Below are 24,680 nucleotides of genomic sequence, written 5' to 3'. Positions count from 1 at the left end.
AAAACTGTTCTAGAGGAGGCTTGCAGAGGTATAGTCCATTTGTTGTAGTGAGAACTAGAGTCAGGACCCAGTAGTGTGTATTTTTGGCTTGAGCAAAAACTCAAATGTTGTGTGAATCTGAGTAATCAAGGCAAAGAGGTGTTAATTACTTGCTGTCCTGTGCACTGGATTTTGATGTACTATGATGATAAACCCTAACAGATGATAAACTAACAGAGGAACAGATCCAACTTTGACTTCCTCCTCCATGAAGTTAATTCTGCAGTCAAGATGGAGAATATAGTGTGCTTATTTTTCAGTCTTGTTTTTTTTCAAGTTTAATGGCTTGCAGTTTTTACAATGGAGTTCTATTGTCTATAATACTTATATTTTGAATTTTTGACAGTATGAACTAAAAGTGGTAAAGCTTGTCTTGCATCTTATTTATAATTTAGGGTGCTATCAGTGGCTCAGTTTGATTTATTTTTTTTTTAATATTTTTCTTTTAAATATGTCTTGAATTTTTACTGAAGGAAATAGCAGAATTGTAATGTTTTAGAGAACTAGATGTGGAAGACAAATATGGTGGACTTATTCGTCAAATAAAAACAATGGGGAAAAGTTTTGCTTTGTGATCTCTTTCTCTTCTTCCAGAACATTCTTGTTTCTCTTGATCTGGGAGGAAAAAAACAAGATACAAACTCTGACTGTCATTACCCTATTTTCCTTATATTACTTGTTCCTCTTATGCCCTCAGATATGATATCTACGGGACATCATTCCATTACTAGTGAAATGAGTTTTCTTCTGATTTGTTATCATCTGTGAAAGTTCACTTGATCTTCACTGAATCCTAGAGATTCTCCTTGCTCAAAAGAATTCAGCAGCTTGTATATTCAGAATGTACATGGAGCGATTCCCAGTTCTAACAGGAGGTTGGCTTGATCCATCTGTCATGGCTAATAAGCTGTTTTCCACTGCTAGAATGTTCCCTGAGGCTTTAGACTATTATAAGGCATGTTGGTACCTTTAGTTTGACAGTGTATGAGAACATTTTTATATACTGAGCTTGCTACCTACAGCTTTTTGTACTGAAATCTTTCAGAAACTTCGTACTTTTACTATGTTAGTTGGCATACAAAATTTGTCTATTTCCTGTTGCTTAGAGAGGCATGGAGGAAGGGGAGAAACAGTGATGAATTGTCTTGATGATAAGAACAAATTTGCCTTTCCTATGTGGTTTTTCTTTTGTTCCTGTCTTTCAGTCATGTTGCGCTGGTGTTCATGTCAACAGTTTATTGTTTGTGGCTGTGTGGTGTAACTTCACTTGCAACTGCAGCATTAAGAAACTCTGGTTTCTCAATGATTTTCAGTGTGCATTTAAGGGTGATATAACTAAACTGAGAGTTTAAATTCTGGTGGTTTTACAAACATAATTTAAGATTTTTTTTAAAAAAAATGAAAGTTTAAAAAGTCTAGGGAAAAAAGATGTAAGGCTTTCACAAAAAGACTTAAATGATCACGTTCTTACCACCACCCTGTTTTGCAGTGTAAAGCTCAGAAATTACAGTCTTTAAACCTCTTGTAGAGCCACTGTCTGATTCTCTAAGTGCATAAGCCTTGGGGTGTGTACTTTGTCTTAAACCCTGAAGTTACCAGTCTCTCAGAGCTTGTATATGGGGTGTGCTGCACGTAAAGGAAATGATAATTCTTTTGCTTTCTGTGTGAACTGATGAAAAGACTGGGAGCCTGAAAGCTTGTTTCTTGTGCATGCACCCCAGACCATACCTAGCTGCCTAATTCAGGTCTGCGGATGTTTAAAACTCTCAAGCTGCAAGTGAGAAGGATAAGGTAAAGTCCTTCAGATGTGTTATAGGAATTTTTCGCATACTTCTGGACCTAGAGATAGAGGCATTTTGTGACTGAAATATTTTGGTGGAATAATGTCCTCATGCCAGAATAAAAACAAATACAAAGTGACTGCTTATTTTTGTTGAAGGTTAACCCTTGCTCAGAGCCATTTCTACTAGGCAATTGTTTTCTAGCATACTGTTTAAGATGGTTTTTATGCTTTTGAAATACATGTTAATATTCTGTAGGCAATTAGGACAGAGCTAGTGTGTTGTAGATTGTTCCACTGTCAGAAATTTAAGGTCTAGAAAATTAGTAGGCAGAAGATCTACGATAGGGCAGAGCAGCACATAGCCATCCTCAGTGTTACATTTCACTTGCTTAAGCAAGTGATATATATCACTTTTTCTTCCAGGGTGTTACTTATGGGTTCTCATAGAGTGTTCATACTTTCAACTAATTCTTTGCTTTTGAAAATTACTGAGCTTTTTGGTTGCGCTCTCTCCATATTTTTGTCACTTTCAGCTACTGGAAGACGAAAGGTGTTTGTAGCCCGCTGCATTCTTCCTTCTACTGTGTGTGTGTGTTGTGCATCCATCCTGTTTCAGGAGTGTCCAATGATGCTGTCTACCTTTTTTGCAGCCTCTTTTTTTAACCACCCATCCTTATGAAGAGTTCTGTGTATGCCACTTACAGACTACTTGAGCAGCAGACTGAAGTTGGAATGGTTCTTGTTAGTGTTATGAAGTCAGCCTTTTGAGAACAGCAGAGACACTTGGCAGACTTATTTTCACTTGGTTGCTATTCAGGAGAGCTGTGAACACCAAGGACAGCACTAAAGGTATCTTCACATAGATTTGTGAAGCCAGTGCTGTATCGGTTTGGTTTTGAAAATTTACTTTTGTAGCTCTTAGAACTGGATACTCAAATCCTCAAATCTCCTTTTTATTTTTTTTTTTAATTGCAGAGAACAAGAATCTGGGAGCTTCAGTGGTTAGCAATTAAAATACATGAGTGTTATATGTACAGAAGTTTAAGATCTGGAAAAGAAAAAATCTTGTTTTCTACTTGAATGTTATTTACATAAATGTCTTAAATTGTAGGAGTATGCAGTAAGTAAATAATATGGGCACGTCCCACTGTATCAGCCTACATATGGCTCCTTTTTAGAAATTTTCCTTTGTAACCTTGAAGGCATGTGTGGAATATTTGTCTTATTGAAATAAATAGCAAAAACTCTTTTTAAATTAAAGCAAGGGAGCTGCAGAATTTGAGACTAGTCATCAGAGAGAGATGAGTTACTAAACCTCACTTCCTTTCTTTGTTTTGTTTTAGCTATGTTTGAATTGTAACAAAATGCATCTTGCTGTTAGAGGACTTTGTGGGGAAAAAAAACCCAGAAAAGTCTATTTAATTGCTCAAGTACAGTAACAGAGAGCAACATAAAAAAAAAAAAGTGTTAACCTGTTATGTTGTACATTTCTCTAGCTCATTATAGTGTTGCTGGATGAAGATCAATATTACTGATTAACTTTGAAGTTGACTATTTCTAGGTGGAATAGATCGGCTTCTCAATGTGAAGTGATACTTTGAACTGAAAAGCTTTGTCAGACTTCTAGTTGCTCTTTTCACTAGAGCTTGAAATCCTAATAAGCTAATGACGATGCTATCCTGTTTTCAAAACATAGAGATAAAGGCATCATTTTTAGTGTCAGTAGTATTTTACAAGAATTTTAATACTTTACTAGTTAAAGCAGTCAAGAGAGCTGGAACAGCATCTGCATCTCTGCACCAGGCTTTTGCTTCTCCTTCAGCACAAGTAGAAGTTGAAACCTGTCTGGTATTGTACCTCCCAGTTGTATGCTGTGGTCGGTTGATGGTGACTGGCCACCAAGTGCCCACCAAGCTGCTCTGTCACTCCTCTGCCTCAACAGAACAGGGGGAGAAAATAGAATGAAAAGCTCATGGGAGAGAGATCACTCACCAATTATCATCAAGGGCAAAAGAGACTTGAACTTGGGGAAATTTAATTTATTGCTGATCAAATCAGAGTAGGATAATGAAAAATAAGAACAAATCTAAAATCACCTTTCTCCTCCCCCTGAGCAGTACAGGGGGATGGAGTATGGGGGGTGTGGTCAGTTCATAATGCGTCATCTCTGACACTCCTTCTTCATGCTCTTTCCCTGCTCTGGCATGGGGTCTCACCCACGAGAGAGACAGTCCTTCACGAACTTCTCTGATGTGGGTTCTTCTCACAAGCTGCAATTCACGAACTGCTCCAATATGTGTCCTTTCTGTGGGGTGTCACTATATCCTGTTGGATACATTTTAGAGATATATACTGGGTCTGTCTGGGGTGGATTTAACTGTCTTTGTAGCAGCGTGCATGGTGCTGTGTTTTCGATTTGTGACTAAACTAGTGTTGACACACCAGTGTTTCAGCTGTGGCTGAACAGCACTTGCGCAGCACCAGGGCTTTCTCTCTTTGTCCCTCTGCTTCCCCCAGAGAGTAGGCTGAGGTTCGACAAGAAGTTTGGAGACGACACAGCTGGGACAGCTGACATGAATAGTCCAGAAGGACATTCTACATCACAGAGAGTCATACTGAACAATAAAAACTGTGGGGTTTTTTCTGTCAGGCCTTCCAAGGGAGCTGTTGGTCAGAGGCTGTCAGGGCACTGGTCTGCTTCTGGGAGATGGTGAGTGATTGCCTTTGAATCGCTTGGTTTGTGTTTTCTGGGAGGTATTTTTTCCCCTCCTCTTTCCTTCACTTACTAAACTGTCTTTATCTCAACCCATGGTTTTTTTGCTTTTACTATTCCTATTCTCTCCCCTGTCCTGCTGTGGGAAGATGAGTGAGTGGCTCTGTGGGTGCCTATGGACTGGCCAGGGTCAACCCACCACAGTAGCACAGACAGTCAGAAGGTAGAACTCTTGTCCAGTGCATTCTACAGCTCTCTGGTGAGGTTGTGGCTGGACTGAAAAATGTCATGCATGTTGACACTTGACCCTTAATTAATGTGTTGTGCCCCCCCTCTGCCGCCGCCCCCCCCCCCCCCCCCCCCAAAAAAAAAAGGCACCAGCATTGAACTCAAAATTGGTTGACACCACTGCTAGTGAGTCTTGTGGATGTTGTTATGTCTTTCTAGCTCCTTGGCCATTGGATCTTATGAAGGAGAAGGGTATTGAGGTTCCAGTTAGCGATTTGTGAACCCTTGTAAGAATTTAGTATCTGCTGTTTCATACCAAGTGACTGATATTAGATAACACTTCAGTTTTACCCCAGTAAGAGTGAGATTTTTTTTCTGTTTTATGATGTGTTGAAGCTCCCTGCCCTGCTGTCCATTCCAGGTGATTGTTGATCTTGTTGTGTCTTCTGGGTTCCTTTCTCTGAGGCAAAAGACTCTCAAAAGCTTAAGCAATTAGGTTTAAATTTGTTGTTTATTTGTTTGAGGTGTAAGCTAACAGGTTCTACTTTGCAATTGGGACAGATTACACAGATACTCTATACGGATAGTTACTGAAGTGAAGGTTGGTAATTTGTAACTGTAGCTAACTCTTGTCCAGTTATCTGTCCCTATATAAATTCTTTCTGCACATATCCCAGATAATAAACTTTGAGTCATCTCTTCTTAGTAGTGAAGCTCTCAAATTTATTCATCAGTATTTGGTAAACTATGTCAGTTGCTCAAAATCTGTGGCATTTTGAGTAGTGGTGTTTCCTGGAGCCTCTGTGTCTTCTGAATGTTGTACGGCCTTATTATTTCATGCACACTGGAAAGTTAGAGAGAAACAAGTTGCTTGTTGACTTACATTGTGAAGTAGGGGAATATATATTGTAAGCAGGGAAGATGCATGGCAGTGTGGCGTTGTTATGCTCCTGCTACTCAGTCTCCTGAGTTCTTGGGGCTGCTTAGTATTTTGGAGTAGATGAGCACTGGTTTTCAAAGTCTAAGTTACAATTTAAAATAAGACCCACAAGTCAGGCACTAATGTTTTTCCTATTTGAGATATGATATTTGTTAGTCTTGGTAGATGTATTTTACTTTTAAATGCTTACTTTATTGCCTAGATACAGTAGTTTAAGAAACCAGAGGTTCTTTTGCTGTTACTGCTTTTTAAGTCTTAAATGTTAAGGAAAAAAGCTGATATTGCTAGTGAAAGGTTAACTAGTCTTCTAAGAATTGCAGATTTAAAAGGAATGTATATTATGCCCAACATTTCACTTGCTACTGTACATGACAAAGTAAAAGATGCAGTCTGGGACAAGCAACAAGAGACAGGCATGTAAACTGGAAGCTAGGAGAAAAACAAAAGCCAGTCATTCTACAGTAGTCATTTTGGCTGAAAGATCCTTGAACCAAGGTATTTTAATTTATAGGATTCTCATTAGTGAATGTGAATTCTTGATAATATCTGTTAGACAGGAATAACACCACAGGGGAGTTTTCTAGAAAATGAGAAAGAAGAAAGGATGGTCATTCACAACTAGAGAAATAGTCATGACTAGTAAGTGAAGTTGGATATCTTTGGATACTGGAGTGTCAGTAAGATGGAATTTTGATTTTTCTGAAGATTAAGCGTTGTTTTTTTTTTTTTTTAAAAAGAATATCTATAATTTTGCTGAGTATCTGCACCTATATGCACTGACTTATGATCAGTGGTCTTCCCATTTCACAATGTCCTCTCATTTCCATTTAATTGTAAGCGAAAATTTTGTAAGAATTCAGTCTGCCTGGCACTGAAAAAGCACTTCTGAAGTGAAATGAAAATGTAGTTTAAGCTTTTTAGTAAAATACCAAGTTTTTGTGTCCATCCAAAGGTATAGGAAATACTTTTTTTTTTTTGTTCTTCACTGTCATATAAAAATTGCTAAAACTCTGTCTGAAAGTAGGACTGGGGCTATAATATTGCCAGCTGGGTTTTTAGAAAACAGAAAGCGTTTTTTGCGTAGTTTACTAGAAGTTACTGAAAACAGAAGATTGATAATACTTTGACTTTTCTGTAGATGCCTGCTTTAAATAAAAATTGTACAACAAAAACCAAGATACCCCAAGAAGAGTGACATGACCATTTGAGAAAATATAACTGTAATTACTTATTGATAGATCACTTTCTCATCTGTGTAACTTCACTATAATAGACTAGTTTTCCCCAGTCTCAATATTGTAACAGTGATGTCACCAAGAATTTCATTGACTTTTAGCACAGTGAGAACAAACAATAGACAAGTCATATATTTCGTAGCTTTTTTCTAGTGCATTCAGTGTTTAGCATTTGTAGATGCCAATTGTATTTTCTTTATTCTTTAGTTGATACTTCGATTATTTGTTTTAGTCTGTACATAGCATTTTTTGTGTGTAGTAAGTTAAAATGACAGACATTTTACTTCTAGGGAGTCAAATTATTTTATAGGGAAACAGCTGAATATAAAGACTCTATACATGACCTGTGCTGGGGAAGGAGTCATTCAAAGTCTCTGCTTGGTTTTTAATGTACATTTCTGTACATAAAATATTACATTGTTTACATTACCTTTTGCATTCATATATAAAGTAATATTTTGTTGCCATGTGTAGTGTTTTGGAATCTTTGCAAAATAAAGTAATTTGGATGACTGTCTGTTGCCAAGGAAATCTTCCTTCCTGCTATTCATGGTACTAAGAGATGAGGCCAATCCCTCTAAAGATTTTCAGTCTTACGTAATTAAACCTATTATGAAATAGATAAATACTCCTGAGTAAACTGCAACTTCTAGTAACTCTTAATTTGAACAAGATGAGTAGCTTCAAGGGTCTATCATTTTGGTTTAGATAAAGCAGCTATGCCTGTTCAACTGCTGAAGATTGTTAACGGAAAACCTGAGACTCCACTACCAAGCCATTTGCAGAAGGAGGATTTGAAACATTTGCAAGAAGGCTTTGGTCATACCAACAAATACTTTCAGGTAACTCACTAATGAAAGAATTTTGGCTTCCTTTGAAATAGATCCTAGTATATTTATAAGGGACCTCCATATTCCAGCTCAGTTGGTGGCTTGCTGCAGCTGTGTGTATTTGTGTGCATCTGTTGAATACCATTAAGCAACGTGAAATTATGACCCTGTTGAACTTTGTTGCGTGTTGCTATTGACTTCATTGATTCACAGTTCTGCCCCTTCCTCTTACATTGTCAGACTTAAATGTTATGAGGTTTTCTTTTCTTAGTTTCTAAACTCTGAACCTGTTTAAAAACACATCAATATGTAGAAGGCTATGCTGCAAATGGAAGGATTGGGGGAGGTTAAGTGGGTTTGTTTTTTGTTTGGTTTGGTTTTTTTTTTTTTTTAAATAGTAATAAGCACCACCATCCTGTTAAAGATCAGATTTCAGTGTAATGACTTCTAAAGCGGTTTTCCTGTCTTGTATGAAGCAATGCAATATCCAGTTTTATGAAAAGAGGACTCCGTAGCAACTACCTGCATCAAGATACAGTTAGGTTTTTTATCATTACCAAGTATGCATTTATATTTTACAGTAGTCACAAATATATTTCAGATTGGAAGTAAGATCCTAGTATACTAGTGAAATGCAGAAATATTTTTTTCATCCCAAACATAGGTACACTCTGTAAAATGCAGTGTCCATTCTTGAGGATTTTCTTTTTTAACCTGTTTAACATTTTTTGTGAATGGTTCTGAAAATCCTTTTAATCATCCCTGACACTCAAGTGGCAGGAAATCAATATCATCCCAGTCTTGCCTTCAGTCTGTTACCAAAAAAAAAAAAAAAATAAAAAAAAAAAAATAAAAAAAAAGCTAAATCGGTAGAAAACCTTAGGTGGCTTGAATACTTAAAAAAATGAAAATGGCACAAATATTTTAAAATTTTAAGCTGAACTGGCCTAATGATTTTCTGTATCCAAAACCCATTTTTGCTTCCCAGTTCCAGCTGTAGTGCTTATCTGACCCTGTGATTGAGTCCATTCATGAGAAATAAACTGGCAGAAGACTGTCCATATTGATGGAGAGAGGGTAGTTCTCTGCTGCTCTTACTCTCTGGACTGGTTCATTATGGTGTCAAAGAGATGCCAGGAGTAGTGCAATTAGGTAAAACAAAGGAGCAAACCTGCCCTTTTTGGAAGCAGGCAGCAGTAGAGTGTGATAGGAGGTGATTTGACTGAGAATGATCCAGCCTCCCTTAGGTCTTGTAAAGGAACAAATGGAAACATCAATAACCAATGCTGCTAGTAAACAAGGTTTTTATTCCTCAGGGTGTAGTTTTCTGTCCCCATTCACCTGCAGGGGATATAGGCTTTCCAGCTTTTAAGACCTATGTCTGCAAGCACCCCTGATATGGAAGAACAGGGATTCTTGTTCACAAAGGATATGTTGAAGCAGACAAAAACAGGTTATAAATTAGAAAATGTTTCTGCCAAAATAAATGTTACCATTAGGAAAGCAGAACAATTATTACCAGACAATGATTTAAAGCATACATGCAGTGTTACAGCTGACTGCTGAAAGAGAAAGTGTATAGAAACTCTTTCTCAGACTTCTGCCTTATGTTAAGAGAACTTCATGCTGCTGCTGACATGGATTAGTAGATGACTAAAAAAGCTTGGCATAAAAACAGTGCAACCAAGGAGCCGATAAAGCTGGTGCTAATGCACCATTAAATATGTAGGAAAATCTGGTTCTGCAGGCTGAGCTTGAAGTGAACTTTAGAATGCACTGATGTTAGGTTATTTTAGCCGTGGCACAGCACACTGTCACTCTAGACCTGCTAAAATAGGGATCAGGTCTTGCTTTGAGGATGGAGGGACGGGAGGATTTTTATTAAGTGTGTTGGGGGAAACAACAGAAAACATCTAGGATGCTTCTGTCTGGCTTGTGTGCCTCAGCCCTTTCATTCTTCAGAAACTTAGCTGTTTTCTGTCAGCCCTCTGAACAATGCAAATTTTAATTTAAATTTGTGGGAACACAGTACAACCAATGTCCATACATCCTCGGTCATGATGTCCATTAACTGAACCTGATGTCTTTTCCCGTTAATTAATCATTGTCTGGATTTTGCTGTGGCAAAGCTGAATCAAACCTGAAAATCAGCTGCCAAATCAGCCATTGGACAAGACTGAGGCTGCAGCAACGAAGGAGACAGATTCACTAGAGGGATTGCACATAGTCAGTTTGAGAGTGAGGCTAGTGGCATATGGAATGGAGAGGGTTTTGGAGGAAGTTTGTCTATGGGCTCAATAAGCAGTGCAGGATTTGTGGGGGAAGAGTGAATTTGAGGTTTTGCTAAGGTAGGTTTTGTTGAAGTTTGGAGCTGTCATGGCTGGAGTCATGCATTAGAGAGAAGCAGCAATATACTTTTTATATAAATAAAGTGAGTTAAAATTTAATGGTAAATGCAACAGTGGTTTAACAAGATTTGATGGCAAGGTACACTTGATTACTTACTGCAGAGAGAACAGGGTCAGACAGGGTCACTGTCAGTGAGACCCTCCCATTGAGCCATGACATTCAGAATGGACCCCCTTGCTTTCTAACCTTCTCAGAGAGGAGCTTAGGTGCAGCTGGATCTACTGCTATTCCCAGACCTGGTCAACGGTTTATGTCTAAAGGATTATATATGTGCAGTCAATCCTTTATATCACTTAGCTAAGATTTCAAAGATTAGCATGCTGTTAATCATTTACTGAGAATCTGTTGCGGCAAGGAAACTCTCAGCCTCGAGGAGTAACCTTGAGAGGCGTCCCTACTCAACAGGAGATCCTGGTGTGCAGCCTGCTACTGTGCGGGAGAGCTCAGCGGTTGTCCACTATTTATAGAGTCAGGTGATTGACTTAGTCATATTTGCATACCAGCAAGATGTCTGAGTCACTGTTCAGACAGTGGCTACTGTGTTGCCATCCATCCCCCAAAGTCCAGAGTAAGTTGGATGCAGCCATCACAATCCCCCTGGTAGTTATAGTTTAAGTGGGGTGGGGGGAGCACAGGGCTACCGGAGCCCAAGAGTTTCAGGTGTGTTGAGGAAGCAGTGGGTTGTATTTCTGCTGAGGAAGAAAACTAGAGCATGGGTGTTTGGGATACAAAGGAAAGTGGTGGGGCCAGACTATTATAGCAAAGAATGGGGTCCCAGAATTTGAAAACTCATTGTAAGGTACTGGGGATGTCTCAAAGGAAAAGTAAAAATGGTCAGAAAGCAGCCTCTATCTCAGCAATGTATTCTGCTTTTAAATAGCATGCTTGTGCAGATTGAAATTTCTTTAGTAAGAAAAAAATATATATGTAAATACAGTGTTCCTGAGGTGACTTTGTTTCATTGTAAAGCTTTATTACAACAAAAAATTCTGTATTTTATTTACCTGTGAGGACATTTCAAGACAATCTCAGCAAGAACAGTTCTATATAATACTTGAAATTTTAAACAAAGTTGTAATTTTGAAAACAAGTGGCAAAGCTTTCTATAAATATTCATAGACAAATCTCAGAAGAATATTATTTTGCATTATATGACTAAAGTAAGTATTTGATACTTAAGTCTTCTTACAAAACTCATTAGTCTTCCCTGTGAAAAATAGGAACTTGCCTGGTCATAAATTTTTGACCTTCATTTTGGTTTAAAATGATGCATTACTACTGTCTCAAAAGCAATAAAGCAATATGGAACATGTTAAATCTAATTCAATATGGCTAATTTTTTAGTGTAATAAATTTAAAATTTTGGTTGGAAAAGGGTGATTTCTGGAGCCTTAGTATTTCCGTATAGAACAGTGAAATAAATTGTTGAATTAGATTTGGTTTCCTTGTCAGTTAACATGTTGTAGGACTAATTTTACTCTGAAGAGCCTCTACAGTAACAATTCACTGATTTTTGATTTTTTTCATCCTAATTTGGTTTAAGAAGTTTTTACTGACGTTAAAGTCAAGCTTCCCACTGAATCTGTAAATTCATTATGATTCACCTAACTATCCTCTGAGTGCTTATTTTGTGCATTTATGAACAGATTGCCCCTGCTGTCTCTTTACAAGAAACCTTTTATTTATTTCCTGTGCTGTTTGTGTAGTTCTCTTAAACATTTTATAGTATGTTTTCAAATTTTTGTGTTTTTCTATATTGAACAAATTTCTGTGTTTCTGTCCTTGAGAAGGATACAGTGCTTTGCCTGCCATACTGTGGAAGAATACATTTGACTGACATTTTTGCTACTGTTGAAGGAGAACCTTTTTTGATGAGATCTCATCTTTCTAAAAAACACGTGTTTCAAAGAGATGTTAACATCAATGAAGTTGCTGATCCGTGATTTTTGCTTCATTGTAACGTCTAACTTCACTATAAAGAAAGTATTTTTACATAATTAATAGAACCTTTGCACCTTCTAGATCATTTGTATTATTGACAAATCAATAGGTCACTACAGTTTCAAAACTTTCTAATACTGTTCTCCCAGCTGTACCATTTATTTTTCACAGATTATTTATCTTCATATACATCTTTTACCTGTTGACTGTGATTTCTGTTTTGATATTTATGTTGTAACTCTTTGCCAATATTTTTTGAGAAACTGCTGTACCTTTTAAGATTTTGATCACTCTACCTTTTTAGCCACCTTTCAGGTTTTGTGCTATTATTGTAACTAGTAAAAGGTACTTCCACACTACTATTCCATTGTTTAGTCTAAAATTATCATCTAGTTCGTAGCATCTAATTAGTATTGATATATAATATTTTCTTTGTTATATCCCAAGAATTTTGCTCTTCAGTGCTGTCTTTAGCAGTTTTTAGTTTTTTTTTTTTTTTAAGAATTCAGATGGTAATTTGCATTTATCACTTCAGTTCTACCTTTTTTTAACTTACAGATGTTTTAGCTGTTATCAGTGTCTCAGCAACTTAGAGGCGTATAGTCTTAGTTAACAATATTTATTGTTTTTTTACTTTTTAGGGAATAGTTATTCTTTACTATCCATTAACAAAACTCAGTGATGGGAGAGACTTTTTCAAGCTTGTTCTTCAAGGTACTACATTTAAGTATACATTTTAAATTTATTTTGTTGAACTTCTTGACACTTTTTGTGACATAATGCTATTATGTCACTAGTACCCACTTTTTTAGTGTTCAGTAAAATGTTGTATTTAAAATACTCTCTAAAAGTGTTCATTCTCTACAAAAATACATGATTTTAAACTTATGCCAGCTAAGTTAGTGGAAACAATACAGTCTTTGTATTTCAGTAGACTTCTTGTTTCAGAATCTTTTCAAATACTGTCCTGGAAATGCATTAGCTATATGTACAGCTTTAGTAGTGTTTTTTTAAACTACTTATCATAAAGGAGGACTAATAAAAATGCACACTTAATAGTTACTATATTATATACATAGTATATACTATAAAAATGCACACTTAATAGTTACTATATTATATACATAGTATATGCTATAAAAATGCACACTTAATAGTTACTATATTATATACATAGTATATGCTATATAAATACACATTTAATACAGGTTAATATGTTGATTAGCAGCAAAATATTTATATTTCATTCTGGTTTAATCTAAGCAGTTAAAAAATAGAATTTAACCTTATTACTCAGGTAGTCAAATATCAGTAGACACATTGACACATTGAAAGACTTAAGTTGTTCATCGTGCAGTAAATGATACTAAAAAATAATATGTCCCTTTTAAGTCCAAAGCTCATCACCCCTTCCAGCCAGGAAGGAAAAGAATGTCATTAGTCTTCTGTGGGATTCAAGGAACTTTCAGTTTTCTTTCCAGTTCCTTCTCAGCTCCTTTCCTTACATTGATTAGAGAATCGTCACTTGCTCCATCTTGAGCCTTCCTGGTTCTACAAATTCTATGACTCTGACGGAACAGGAGGCTGGGAGGTGCAGATGCTACCTGGTGATACTGCTTGTGAGTGGTGTTAGAAGAGGCGAATTAAGTTGATGGGACCTGAGTCAGTTTACCTGCTGGCTTCAGGGTTCCCAAAGAGGGACACAAAACTTCCTGGAGTCTTGCTAATTTCATGTGGCTGTTCAGGAGAGATGAGAGTTTCTGCACATTCTCCACAGCCTCAAAAAATAAGTTTGTGCATCTAAATCATTAGGGTTGTTTCTGAAACAGTAAAAGGTATAAAACTTTTTAAAAATAACAATGTAACTTATGCTTCAGTTCTTTTGGAAGGCTATTTATTGATATGTCTATGTCCTGGAATATCTCCAGTTTATATAGTTCTACAGTATGATCTGTGTTAATGTAAAAAATCAAATGTTAATGGATAATATTTCCTCTCTAACACTATACATTGAATTATCTAAGTGGAAATCTTTGTAATTTCTGTTTAATGTGCAAAGTGTGCACATTTTAAATGGTCCTCTTATGCAGAATATTCTGCTTGATAAAAGCAGTTGTATAACTCTTTGAAAGGATTTTCTGTTTGTAGATTAATTGCAATGAAAAGTGTTAAACTCTGTAGATCAAGTTATTTGGGAAATCTCTTCCTGTTGCTGGAGAAGGTGTGGTGGTTGGAATCACTTTTACTTTTTTTTCTCTAGATATGAATAACTCGTGTTCACGGACCGACAGCATCAATATTTTAATCTATGGGAAAATGGCAGAGGATTGTGCAAGAGTTGTACGCCACGGGGTAAAATATATACATATATTTTCATAGAATCATAGAATGGTTTGAGTTGGAAGGGACCTTAAAGAGTATCTAGTTCCAACCCCCCTGCCATGGGCAGGGACACCTTCCACTAGACCAGTTTGCTCAAAGCCCCATCCAGCCTGGCCTTGAACACTCCAGGGAGGGGGCATCCACAACTTCTCTGGGCAACCAGTTCCAGTGTCTCACCACCCTCACAGTAAAGAATTTCTTCTTTATATCTAATCTAAATCTGCCCTCTTTCAGTTTAAAACTGTTACCCCTCGTCCTATCACCTCACTCCCTGATAAAGAGTCCCTCCCCATCTTTCCTGTAGCCCCCTGTAAGTACTGGAAGGCCAGTATAAGGTGTCCCTGGAGCCTTCTCTTCTCTAGGCTGAACAACCCCAACTCTCTCAGCCTGTCTAAAATTTTCTTATTTTAGGAATTGTTTTCCACAGATGTATGTTGACTTCTTATCTTTTCTTTGTATAGCTATCACGAAAATTAGAAATAGTCTATTCAGTCAGTTCAAATCTATAAATATGAACTAGAAAAAAACCAAAAAGTATTTACTTATGTAAATTTTTTCTAGCAATAATATTGAAATAAAGCAATTCTTTTCATCAGTGATGTTTACCTAGCAAGTAAAGGATCATGAATATGGATTATAGAGAAGTCATCCATTTATGTTCATAATTTGAATGCCTATTGCCATTTGATAAGACAGATTTTAGAATTAAATTGATTTAAAAGACAGTTTTACTAGAAGCCTTTTTAAAAAAAATAATTCAAAACTATGTACATGGTTTTCTTTATTGGCTGGGTGCTGCTGTCTTGCTTCATTAGAGATACAAGCTTGATTTGCTTAGCGCCAGGGTAAAGGATACTGGCAAGTCATCCTACGAGTTTGTGAGACAGAGTGTTGCAACTAAAGAAGGAAAACAAGCTGAAAAAAATTACCTCAATATTTTTTTATTAGATTGCCTGTCAGTTTGCTGATATTTCAATATTAGCCATATAACAAATTAGTGTACAATACATTATGAGATCATGTTAGTGCTTTTTCATTTGCAAAATAAATTCACACTAAATCATAGAATGGTTTGGGTTGGAAAGGCCCTCTTAAAGATCATCAAGTTCCAACCCCACTGCCATGGGCAGAGACATCTTTCACTATATCAGGTTGCTCAAAGCCCCGTCTAATGTGACTTTGAACACTTCTGTTGATGAGGCATCCACAGCTTCTCTGGACAACTTGTTCCAGTGTCTCACCACCCTCACAGTAAAGAATTTCTTCCTTATGTCCAACCTAAACCTACTCTCTTTCAGTTTAAAAGCATTGCCCCTTGTCCTGTCACTACAGGCCTTGGTAACAAGTCTTTCTCAATCAAAAATATGGGAAGTTAGTTAGTGAAGAAAATAGTGCTTTATTTTCACATTCTTAGAAATATTTGTTATCCAAAAAAAGTTAAGGGCTTTCTCAAATATGGAAATAGTAATGGCTTAGTTAGAATTGTGTCAGGGTTTTTCAGCTCAAACGGACAAGTAGACCTGAACTCTGGTGATCTGTATGTTGAAAAAGGGTAAAAATTATAGCAGACCTTAGGGAATGACATCAAAATATGACTTAAGTCCAAGCTGCTCTGAATTGATGGGACATTTTAATTTCAGTTCAGAGACACGCGTGTTCTTTTTATGTAATTCTACCTAAGGTTAAACAATGACTCTTGTTCACCTTGGTTCCCACCTTTATATTTTTGAGAGGGAAAGATCTATTTGTATTCTTTGAGAGTGATCTTGCTGTTTCTGGATAGTAGCTTAGACCCTGAATTGTATCAGCTTCAAAGATGCATGCATCAGTTCATGACACACATGGGACCAAAGCTGCTAATATAAAGAATTACACCTATAATTAGAGCTGAAGCATTTATATAATGTATAGTGACCTATATTCTAGTTTTATATAAAATATGTGCTTTTAAATATTCAACCACTGAAAACTTCTGAATCCCTGTATTTTCAATATTGTTAATCTGAATAAAGTACTATGGATTTGATGAATATGTATAGATCAGAGAGATGGAACTGAATGTTTAATTATTGCTTTTATCATGTAGATAATCCTCAAACAGCAGGTGACATACGCTGGCTGCCTTTTCAGATGGGTAAAAAAAAAGTATCTTGTGCAAGAAAAAGTCTATTGTTTCTCTTCAACAGAGATGTAACTGTTTTGAGATTTTTTTATCACTTTTCAAATTTTAGTTGAAGTCATAAAGAGGTTGGGAAGTTTCAGAACATAGGAAAGACTGACATGACAGTGGAATTTATCTCTGTAAAAAGCAAGGCTAAAAAAAAATCAGTTTTATAAATGTTTAGTGAATAGTTGAAGAAATTTGAAGTTATTGTTGTGACCTAGTGCAGCATTTAAAAAAAATAAATTGCAGGATCATGTATAGGTGAAAACTTCCCATGGAAATGAAAGATGCTGGCATATATCTTTATAGACCCTTCTCTCTCTTTGTCACTCTTACCTTGCCTCATTTCCAGTCACATACTTTGTTTTATTAAATACTAAATTAATATTATTAATCATAAATAATATTAGAAATTAATATTAAATATTTAAAATACTGTCTTTTTAATGAATTTGTAAAATACTTCAGAAGTCTTTCTTAGCAATGTGATTCCTTGTACTTTGAGGATTTTGTTCTGGCATCATTTAGCATATGGCTTCCATCATCAGATAGTCGAGCTTGTGTCATGAACTGAATGGGTTAAAACTTTTTGAAGAAATCACTGAATCTAAGAAATGTTTTCCAGCAAAAGGTGCTTGCTCTTTACATTGGACTGTGCTGTATATGAAAGTCTTGTTTTAGTGATTGTCAAATGCTGTGCTAAAGAGAGAAATATGCCTTGAAGATCAGCAAAATTAGTTCAGCCTGTTTAGGGCAGAAAAATCTTTTACAACAGTCAGATACATATAAATGAAGAAGTGACAGTCTTTATACAAATGTCTCGATTCCACAGAATTTTGGCAGTGAGTCCAGGATGGGAAGTTCCTGAGCTAATTTGCTAAATATACAAGTGGCAGAATAATTTTAAATTTAAAGAACAAATCAGTTTTATCGTCCTGATAAAAATACAAATCTTGAACAAGGCCCTGAGCAGCAATTAGAAGATAGAAAGATCAGTACCAAGGAGCTGAGTAGGAAATCACAACCCACAGGCAACAACCCTTAGACAGCCAGAGTGCTGTAAAAAAAAAGAGTGTTCAACCTTTCCCCAGTGTACTGAGCCTTCATGGTATTTCCACATGTCTCAAATGAGATTTTGATTTTGGAAGAATCTGAATCGGAGGGAACACAATGATTTCTGAAACTAGCAGAGTTGCGATTCAGCAGTTATGAAATTTAATTTTTAAAAAACCCAAAGTTTTAGCCATCAAAGAATTACGTCAGTAAGGTCCAATACTTTTTGTTTGCTGCTTACCATTTCAAACTTCACAGTTTTGTAGCTTTCCATATTGTACTTCCCATACTGTAACAGCTTTAGCTAATTAACCTGGGGGAGGCGGGGAGGAGCAGGCTATTCCCAAAAACGTGAATAACTGTGTTGTTCTTGTCTCCTGAGAGACTTCCAGTTCTGTAACAGAATAACCGTCAGGGAAGATGCTGTCTTTCATTTATTTCTCACTTCTTTTGAATGAGGGGAATAGGATATCTTTTTGCTATTTAAAAATGTTGGTTGACTCTCACAGTTTTAATATATATGCAATGTAATACTCTTCTGTTGACATGAAAATCTACCAATTTATGTAAATGGCTTTGATTCCCAAACCAATTATAAGAGAACTTCTAATAATTACTCTTAGCTAAAGGTGAAATGGAAACTAATCTATTTTGAAAACTAATATAGCATTAAATTTCAAAGCACTGTGCAAACCTTATGTAAATTTTTTGTATATAAAACTACCTGCCTAAGTTGACCGTGGATTTGTGACAAATCTGAGAATGTACTTGTTCTTTCTACCTGTAAAACTAGATTGAGGTTAGTGCTGTCTTTTCCTTATTGAAATTGCACAGTCTTTTCACAAGCCTATTTTGAATGTCATGTTACGCATTGCATATTACATGAATCATCACCAGTGATCTAATATTCACTAAAAAAGTTTCCATTTGTTATCAACCTGTGTAAAGGCTCGAGTCTGTGTAATTCTAAAGTTTCTTCTGACATGGGAGAACAAGACAAGTCAGGTCAGCTGTACAGAGCTCCAATCCTGACTCAGCAACCAGGTCCCAGACTCTTGTGCAGCCCTGCAATCTAATAAAAAGCTGAAATGGGAATAATTTATAGCAGGGCATAGATTTTTATCTGAAGGTTGATTCCACTGTTGAAGGAACACCATGAGTAGTATCAGCAACAGTGAAGGAAAGACACATGCTAGCACCTGCTTTCTGAAAAATAGCTGAGTTTCCTGAAGCTTGTGTGTGTGTGCGTCTGGAAAGAATGAAACAACTCTAATGTATGTTAGCAGGGTGGTGTGTTCCAGGTGCAAGGAATATTGAGTTGTCTAATTATTTTGTCCCATTTTAACTTACTTAGCTCTGAGTATGGCTTCCACTTAGGTGATTTACATATTATCTTTTAGTCAAAATATACTTTGTATTCCCATTTATGACAGTACCTGAAAATTACCATGCCCAAGTAGTTTATGTTTTAAACTGTCTGATCAAACTTACGTTTTCTGCAGTAATTTTTTTTTTTTTGGCAAATCCTTTAATAACTAAATATATCACTGTCACTTCAGCTAGCAGCCTTTCTTTTTCTTGCACAAAACATTAAGGTTTTGGATCTTAAATCATTTAGAGTAGCATTGTCAGATTGCTGAAGTAGCAAAAAAGACCCATCATAGTGCAATGTTTGGCTAAAACTGTCAACTTTAATCAGAAAACTCTTTTATTTGTTGTAATCAAATGAACACATGAACAAAAGTCATTCAGTAAAAGCTTACAGAAGTGCTTTTGGTAGAAGGTCGAACAGAAATAGGTTTCTGAGTCTAACATGTTTATTTGAATGGATCACACTGGTACAGCCCTGTTATACAGTGCTGGTACCAAAGGAGCTGTCTGTAAAGGAGCCTTACATTGTGTCAGAATTCCCAGCATTATCTTTGGTCAGATACCTTTCTTATCATCCTTATCTCCTAAATGTATTTATGTATTTTCTATCTTCTCTTTTTTTTTTTTTTTTTTTTTTTTTTTTGGTAAGGTTGCTACTCAAAGGTGAGCTGCTGCAGGGACTTAAATCATTTACCCCTTGAATCATCCTTTTCGTGTTCACTTTGTGGTGTCTGAGGAACTTTATACCAAAGTGAAAGTGCAGTTGCAAATGCAATGCCAAAATCTCAGGAGTGATGCCAGAGAAGTTTGTAATGTCTCTTTTGCTACCAGAAACTTACCTATTGATTGACCTACCTATTTGACTCAAGGAAGAAATTGAAGATGTCAGTCCAACCAAACCAGAAAATATCTACAAGGAGAGTCTCTTCAAAGTGCAGCTGTAACCCAATAAGAAATAAGCTCTGAGAAAAGAGTGTTTTGTCAGTGCTGATCTCATGTGTGATTCCTTTTCTAGGTTAGTTAAGCTTACCCAGAGAAGGGTTAGTCTTCAGTATATTTGAAGGGAAAGATTCTTTTGCTTTATTCAGTGTGACTCTTCTCCTTTAGCCCTTATCAAAATTAGCAGTCAGTCACAGTAGCATCAAGAGTGAAACAATTTTAGCAGATTTTGGAAAAAAAAAAAAAAATGTTTGTTGGCATTGGTTGGAAATATGAATTCCATGGGTAGGAGAGCTAAACAGAGAAACTTAAAGGCAATGCTTAGAATTTCTTCAGGATTTTTGTTTCTTGAATGTCTTGAGATTTTAGGGTGAAATTTCACATCACATACTCTTAAAATACAGTATGTGATACAGCCTCTATAATCATTTGTTTATCACCCTGTCCCCATAGGACACCTTCGTAGTTGCAGGATTTAAGTTGGCAAAATCGCCTACAGTGGGAGAGGATGGTAGACATGGTTGCCATCTGGAGGTGTCTGAAGAAGCTGGATCAGCCATTTATGTACGTGGGTACCCAACGTTTTTACCTTTTTTTATTTCCTCCAAATACCAACATTAATATTTTGCTTTACATTAGAAAAAACAATAAAATCTATTAGAATCTGAAGTTTTACAGATTATTTTAGCATGTTCATCAGGAAACAATCAGGATACATTTGTGTGTGTGTACGTACAATTTTATAACAACGCTAACCATTCAAGGCCCAAATTATCTCAGGCCTCCCAGGTAAATTTCTACTTGTTGAGTGCAGAAAATTGACCTTAGTTGGCTTTAGCAAGACTCCTAGAGGTGTTTAAACCATTCTCGTGCATAAAACAATGCAGTAAGGCAGACAAGTTAGAGGGTGCAGTATGATCGATATATGATCCAATCCCAAGGAAGATGTGCAGCTCACTGAATGTCTAGTTTCTGCTGAGGAGGTGTCTGTCTCATCACTGACCACAGAACGGAGCTTGTGGCACTTAATTTACTGACGTGCTCATTGAATGCTTAAAAGTGATACGAATGATCTGAATTTCTTGTGTGCTTTGCTTTCTCAATTATAACTGTTCACTCAACTATTTAAAATAAACAAATGGAAGTAAAACTAGCTTCAGGAATGCAGTTGAGGGTGGAGACCACAACCAGATCCCTAGCAGGAGTCTGCACTTCTGAAGCAATGTGCAGCTGTGACGTGGGACCCTGCGTCAAACAGGCTGTGGTGTTGCATCAGGATGGCAGCTGAGCCCTGCGTTTCTCATAGGGTGGGTATCTGTTTGCATTACATCAAATCAACCACAATTAGTTCTTTAAAAGACCTTACAGTGAAAATAAGTCTGACTTATAAATATGGCTCTAAAAGCTTAGGACCTTTAAATAGAATTTTCCCATTCTGGTGAATTTGCCTTGACCTTTTTTTTTAAATATTTTTTCCTCCAAAGGAGAGTAATGAGTCACTGAAAGTAGATCTGCTCTAAGCATTGACATGTACAAAACCGAAACCCGTTTAAGTTCTCTGTTAAGCAAGTACTGATTTAAATTCGTGGTCTCCGACTCTCAAATGCTGACTCTACTAATGTGACCTCCAACTAAGTGCATTCCTACTTTAGAAAATGTATGTGTTTAAAGTGCTTTTGGCTGAGTGTAATTGGGAGTAAATATTTTCTTTTTTTCTGTAGGATAAAATTTTACTAGTTTCAGAGGTGATTCACATAGTGTCTATAGTGCTGTTTTGTATTTGCTGATAGCATTATATTTTCTTTAGTTATTAGATGTTGTTATATTTGGAATGCCTTCAATTTTGTAATCAGAGTTTGCTGGTTTTCTCTCCTCAGATTTATACTAAACCAAGAACAACTGGTGCTTCAGAAACTGCATCTATGGTGAGTTTATATTTGGGATGTTTTTAAACTGCATGAGACTAACTGAATGTAAATAAGAATGTGTGGAATACTTTTTCTTTCCTGTTTATTTTACTTCCATACCCTCATTAGTCCTTTGTTTAGCTTTTAATTTTGTAAATAATATTCCTGGAAAACAGAATAAAATATTAAAAAGTAGTACTTTTTTTCTATACTTGCAGTACTGTTCCCATCTCGATCTCAAAATAGGCTGCATGTTAGTTTAGGAAATATGAAGTAGAAATTAATTACGATTCTGAAGATGATTGTATGCTTGTGTTTTAAAAAAATGGAAATGTGAATCTTCCTTTGGTTTAAAATCAGAGTTCATGTACTGGTCTTAACATTTCTTTTGATTACTGTTTGGAACAAGCCTTTATGTGTCTAAATTAAAACTCTGCAGGAAATAGTATATTAAAGTCATAGAAATTGGTGTATGAAATTTTATTGTTCTCTATCATAAGGTTAAAGATTTAATACTGAAGATGATACAGCCTGGTTTTGTGTTAATTTTATGAAGAGTTTATTTTTCTCTCCGCCAATGTAGTAATTGAAAGCCACAGTTTTCAGTCAGTTTGGCAGAACTAGTATTCTTTAAAAGATACTAATCAGCATATAATATAACCATGAGAGGAGAGTAGTCCTTAAACAGTGGAAGGTAGTGCTTAATTTCTTTAATCTTCCAAGTGTGCTATTCTAACAGGAAGACTTACAAAATGGCTGTGAGAGGTAAATTCCCCTTCCCCCCCCCGCCCATCCCAAGACAGTGGTTCTGTGCAGTGACACTGCTAGTAAGAATTACAAAATTATTTATGTATGTGCTTTAAAAAGATTAATGGACATGTTAAAATCAATCAGAAAAAATTACCTTCATCCTTTATTATGATGACTTATTCACCTGTTTCATGTATTGAAACTTACTTGAACTGACTAGTTAGTTTATTGTAAGGAAGATACAATCATAAAAAGAAATGAAAATAAGTCTTGTGTGCTTTTGCCTGTGAATATATACATATATTTATCTTTAGAGAGTCTAAAGTGAGTAAGATAGAAAGAAATGGATAACTTTTAAGATGAAATAAAGCATATCTGAGGGTGGATGGTGTTAAAATACAAAGTTCTGGGTGAGTGTTTGAATGATTTTTTTTTTTTCTTCTGTTCCCTAATTTTATCATGCCTTTCCAGTCTGTTGCACCAAAATATGCATATACTTCTCTGAATCATCTTAAAGATGGAACTATAGTGAATTTGTATGGCGTTGTGAAATTCTTCAAGCCTCCATATGTAAGCAAAGGAACTGGTATGTATTATATTCAAGAGATTTAAAATCTCCCCCCAAGCAGAACTGTTCTTACTATGTTAAAAATCAACCAGAATAACAAATTCAGGTGATCCTTTGACAATGGTTCTCAGCTTTGACAATGGTTCTCTCAAGGAAACAGAACAAATAGGTAAGGGATATCAGAGTTGGTTTAAGCAGGATAGTGGAGATAGCAAGAGAAGAAAGTATTTAGCAAGCTAATACCACCAGTCCAAAACAGGGAAAAGGACCTGTACCAAAAAAAAGTACAGCAGCCCTGCACCTGTCCTTGTGGGAAAGGATTGTTGTGTAACCACACACAATTCTTCCTTGAGATTTTGACAATAAGTGTTATGCTATAAATGTGGTGCCAGCGTATTTGTTACTTCTAGAAGCTGTGCAATGACTGAATCATTTTTTCTCTCTGTGAGGTGAACGCTTACGGATTGTGCTAGTTTTGCTAGAAGATTGTACCATTTCACTAGGTGCTCAGTAAGTACATAGCTAGGTGATATCCCTGCTGATTATCTACTACTTGATTAAGTAGTAGAATTTCTCACTGGATTCAGAGTTAATCAAAGTATTTTCTGCGTATTATAAATTTACTGTGCATTGTAAAGCTGAGGTTTTTTCCTTCTAAATGTATTTCTAATTGAACAAAGAAGAATAGATTATGGCGGTGACTGTTGATTTTTATGGTCTTAATTATGCATGCAAGTTTCTTGGATAATGTCAATAGCCATGAATTTGGCTTCTGAATACAGAAATTTAAGAAGTGAGCATTAAATCAGAACCAAGAATTAGTGTCTTGTCTGCAAAACCTTTTGCAAACAGATTTCTGTGATCTTACTTGCTCAAGAACTGCAGAAGCAGTCAGAAGGTGATGGGCTCAAGGCAGTAAATGCCTTTGTAAGAGCACAGCGCTATACCTGGAGTACCATGGCTTCCAGAATGAAGCTTGCTTACAGTTAGGTAGCTTGAAACGTAAGTGAAATAGCTGAAACATGTGCAAACAAGGTGCCACACCCAAAAAAAGGTTCCAAGTCCAGCTAAGGTTCAACTAATGACTTCACTTTTTGAGGACCAAGCAATCTTCAGCATTTGTCTGAATCAATTTAGAGTGTATGAGAGGGAGGAACATCTGGGTGGTCTGTGCGAATGTGTGTATGCTAGTTTCAGTATGTTCAACTGAACTATGCTGATAATCTGTATTGTGGGCAGGCTTAATTACTTCTATTTGGTGCATGTAGCTAAACAGATATACTGGTATTAAAGACCCTCTTGACAGGAAATTTTTGCTCTCACTTGTAGCTGAAGTGTGGCTTCACTGTACTTGTAGCTAAAGTGTGTTCTGACGCTTGCCCACAGAAAAGACAAGACATGCGTGTGCTGCTCTCTGGGCTGTTGTAC

General features: G+C 36.3%; 1 protein-coding gene across 14 annotated transcripts in view; it reads left to right on the top strand.

Annotated features, from left to right (window-relative positions):
• Window positions 1–24,680, top strand: part of POT1 (protection of telomeres 1) — an 86,675-nt gene that overhangs the window by 1,731 nt on the left and 60,264 nt on the right. For 8 of the 14 annotated variants that reach the window (XM_074827638.1, XM_074827640.1, XM_074827642.1 and 5 more), the window contains 6 exons: window positions 7,647–7,780; window positions 12,760–12,832; window positions 14,379–14,470; window positions 20,481–20,591; window positions 21,905–21,952; window positions 23,156–23,270. In XM_074827638.1, coding sequence (XP_074683739.1) covers window positions 7,647–7,780; window positions 12,760–12,832; window positions 14,379–14,470; window positions 20,481–20,591; window positions 21,905–21,952; window positions 23,156–23,270 — 573 coding nt within the window. Of the gene's footprint in view, window positions 1–4,472; window positions 4,533–7,646; window positions 7,781–12,759; window positions 12,833–14,378; window positions 14,471–20,480; window positions 20,592–21,177; window positions 21,335–21,904; window positions 21,953–23,155; window positions 23,271–24,680 lie in introns of those variants that run through there. The other 6 variants (XM_074827645.1, XM_074827648.1, XM_074827649.1 and 3 more) reach the window with 6 other exon arrangements.

This window comes from Strix aluco, chromosome 5 (assembly GCF_031877795.1).
Source record: "Strix aluco isolate bStrAlu1 chromosome 5, bStrAlu1.hap1, whole genome shotgun sequence".
NCBI classification, from domain to species: Eukaryota; Metazoa; Chordata; class Aves; order Strigiformes; family Strigidae; genus Strix; species Strix aluco.
This window is presented reverse-complemented; position numbering and strand designations above follow the sequence as displayed.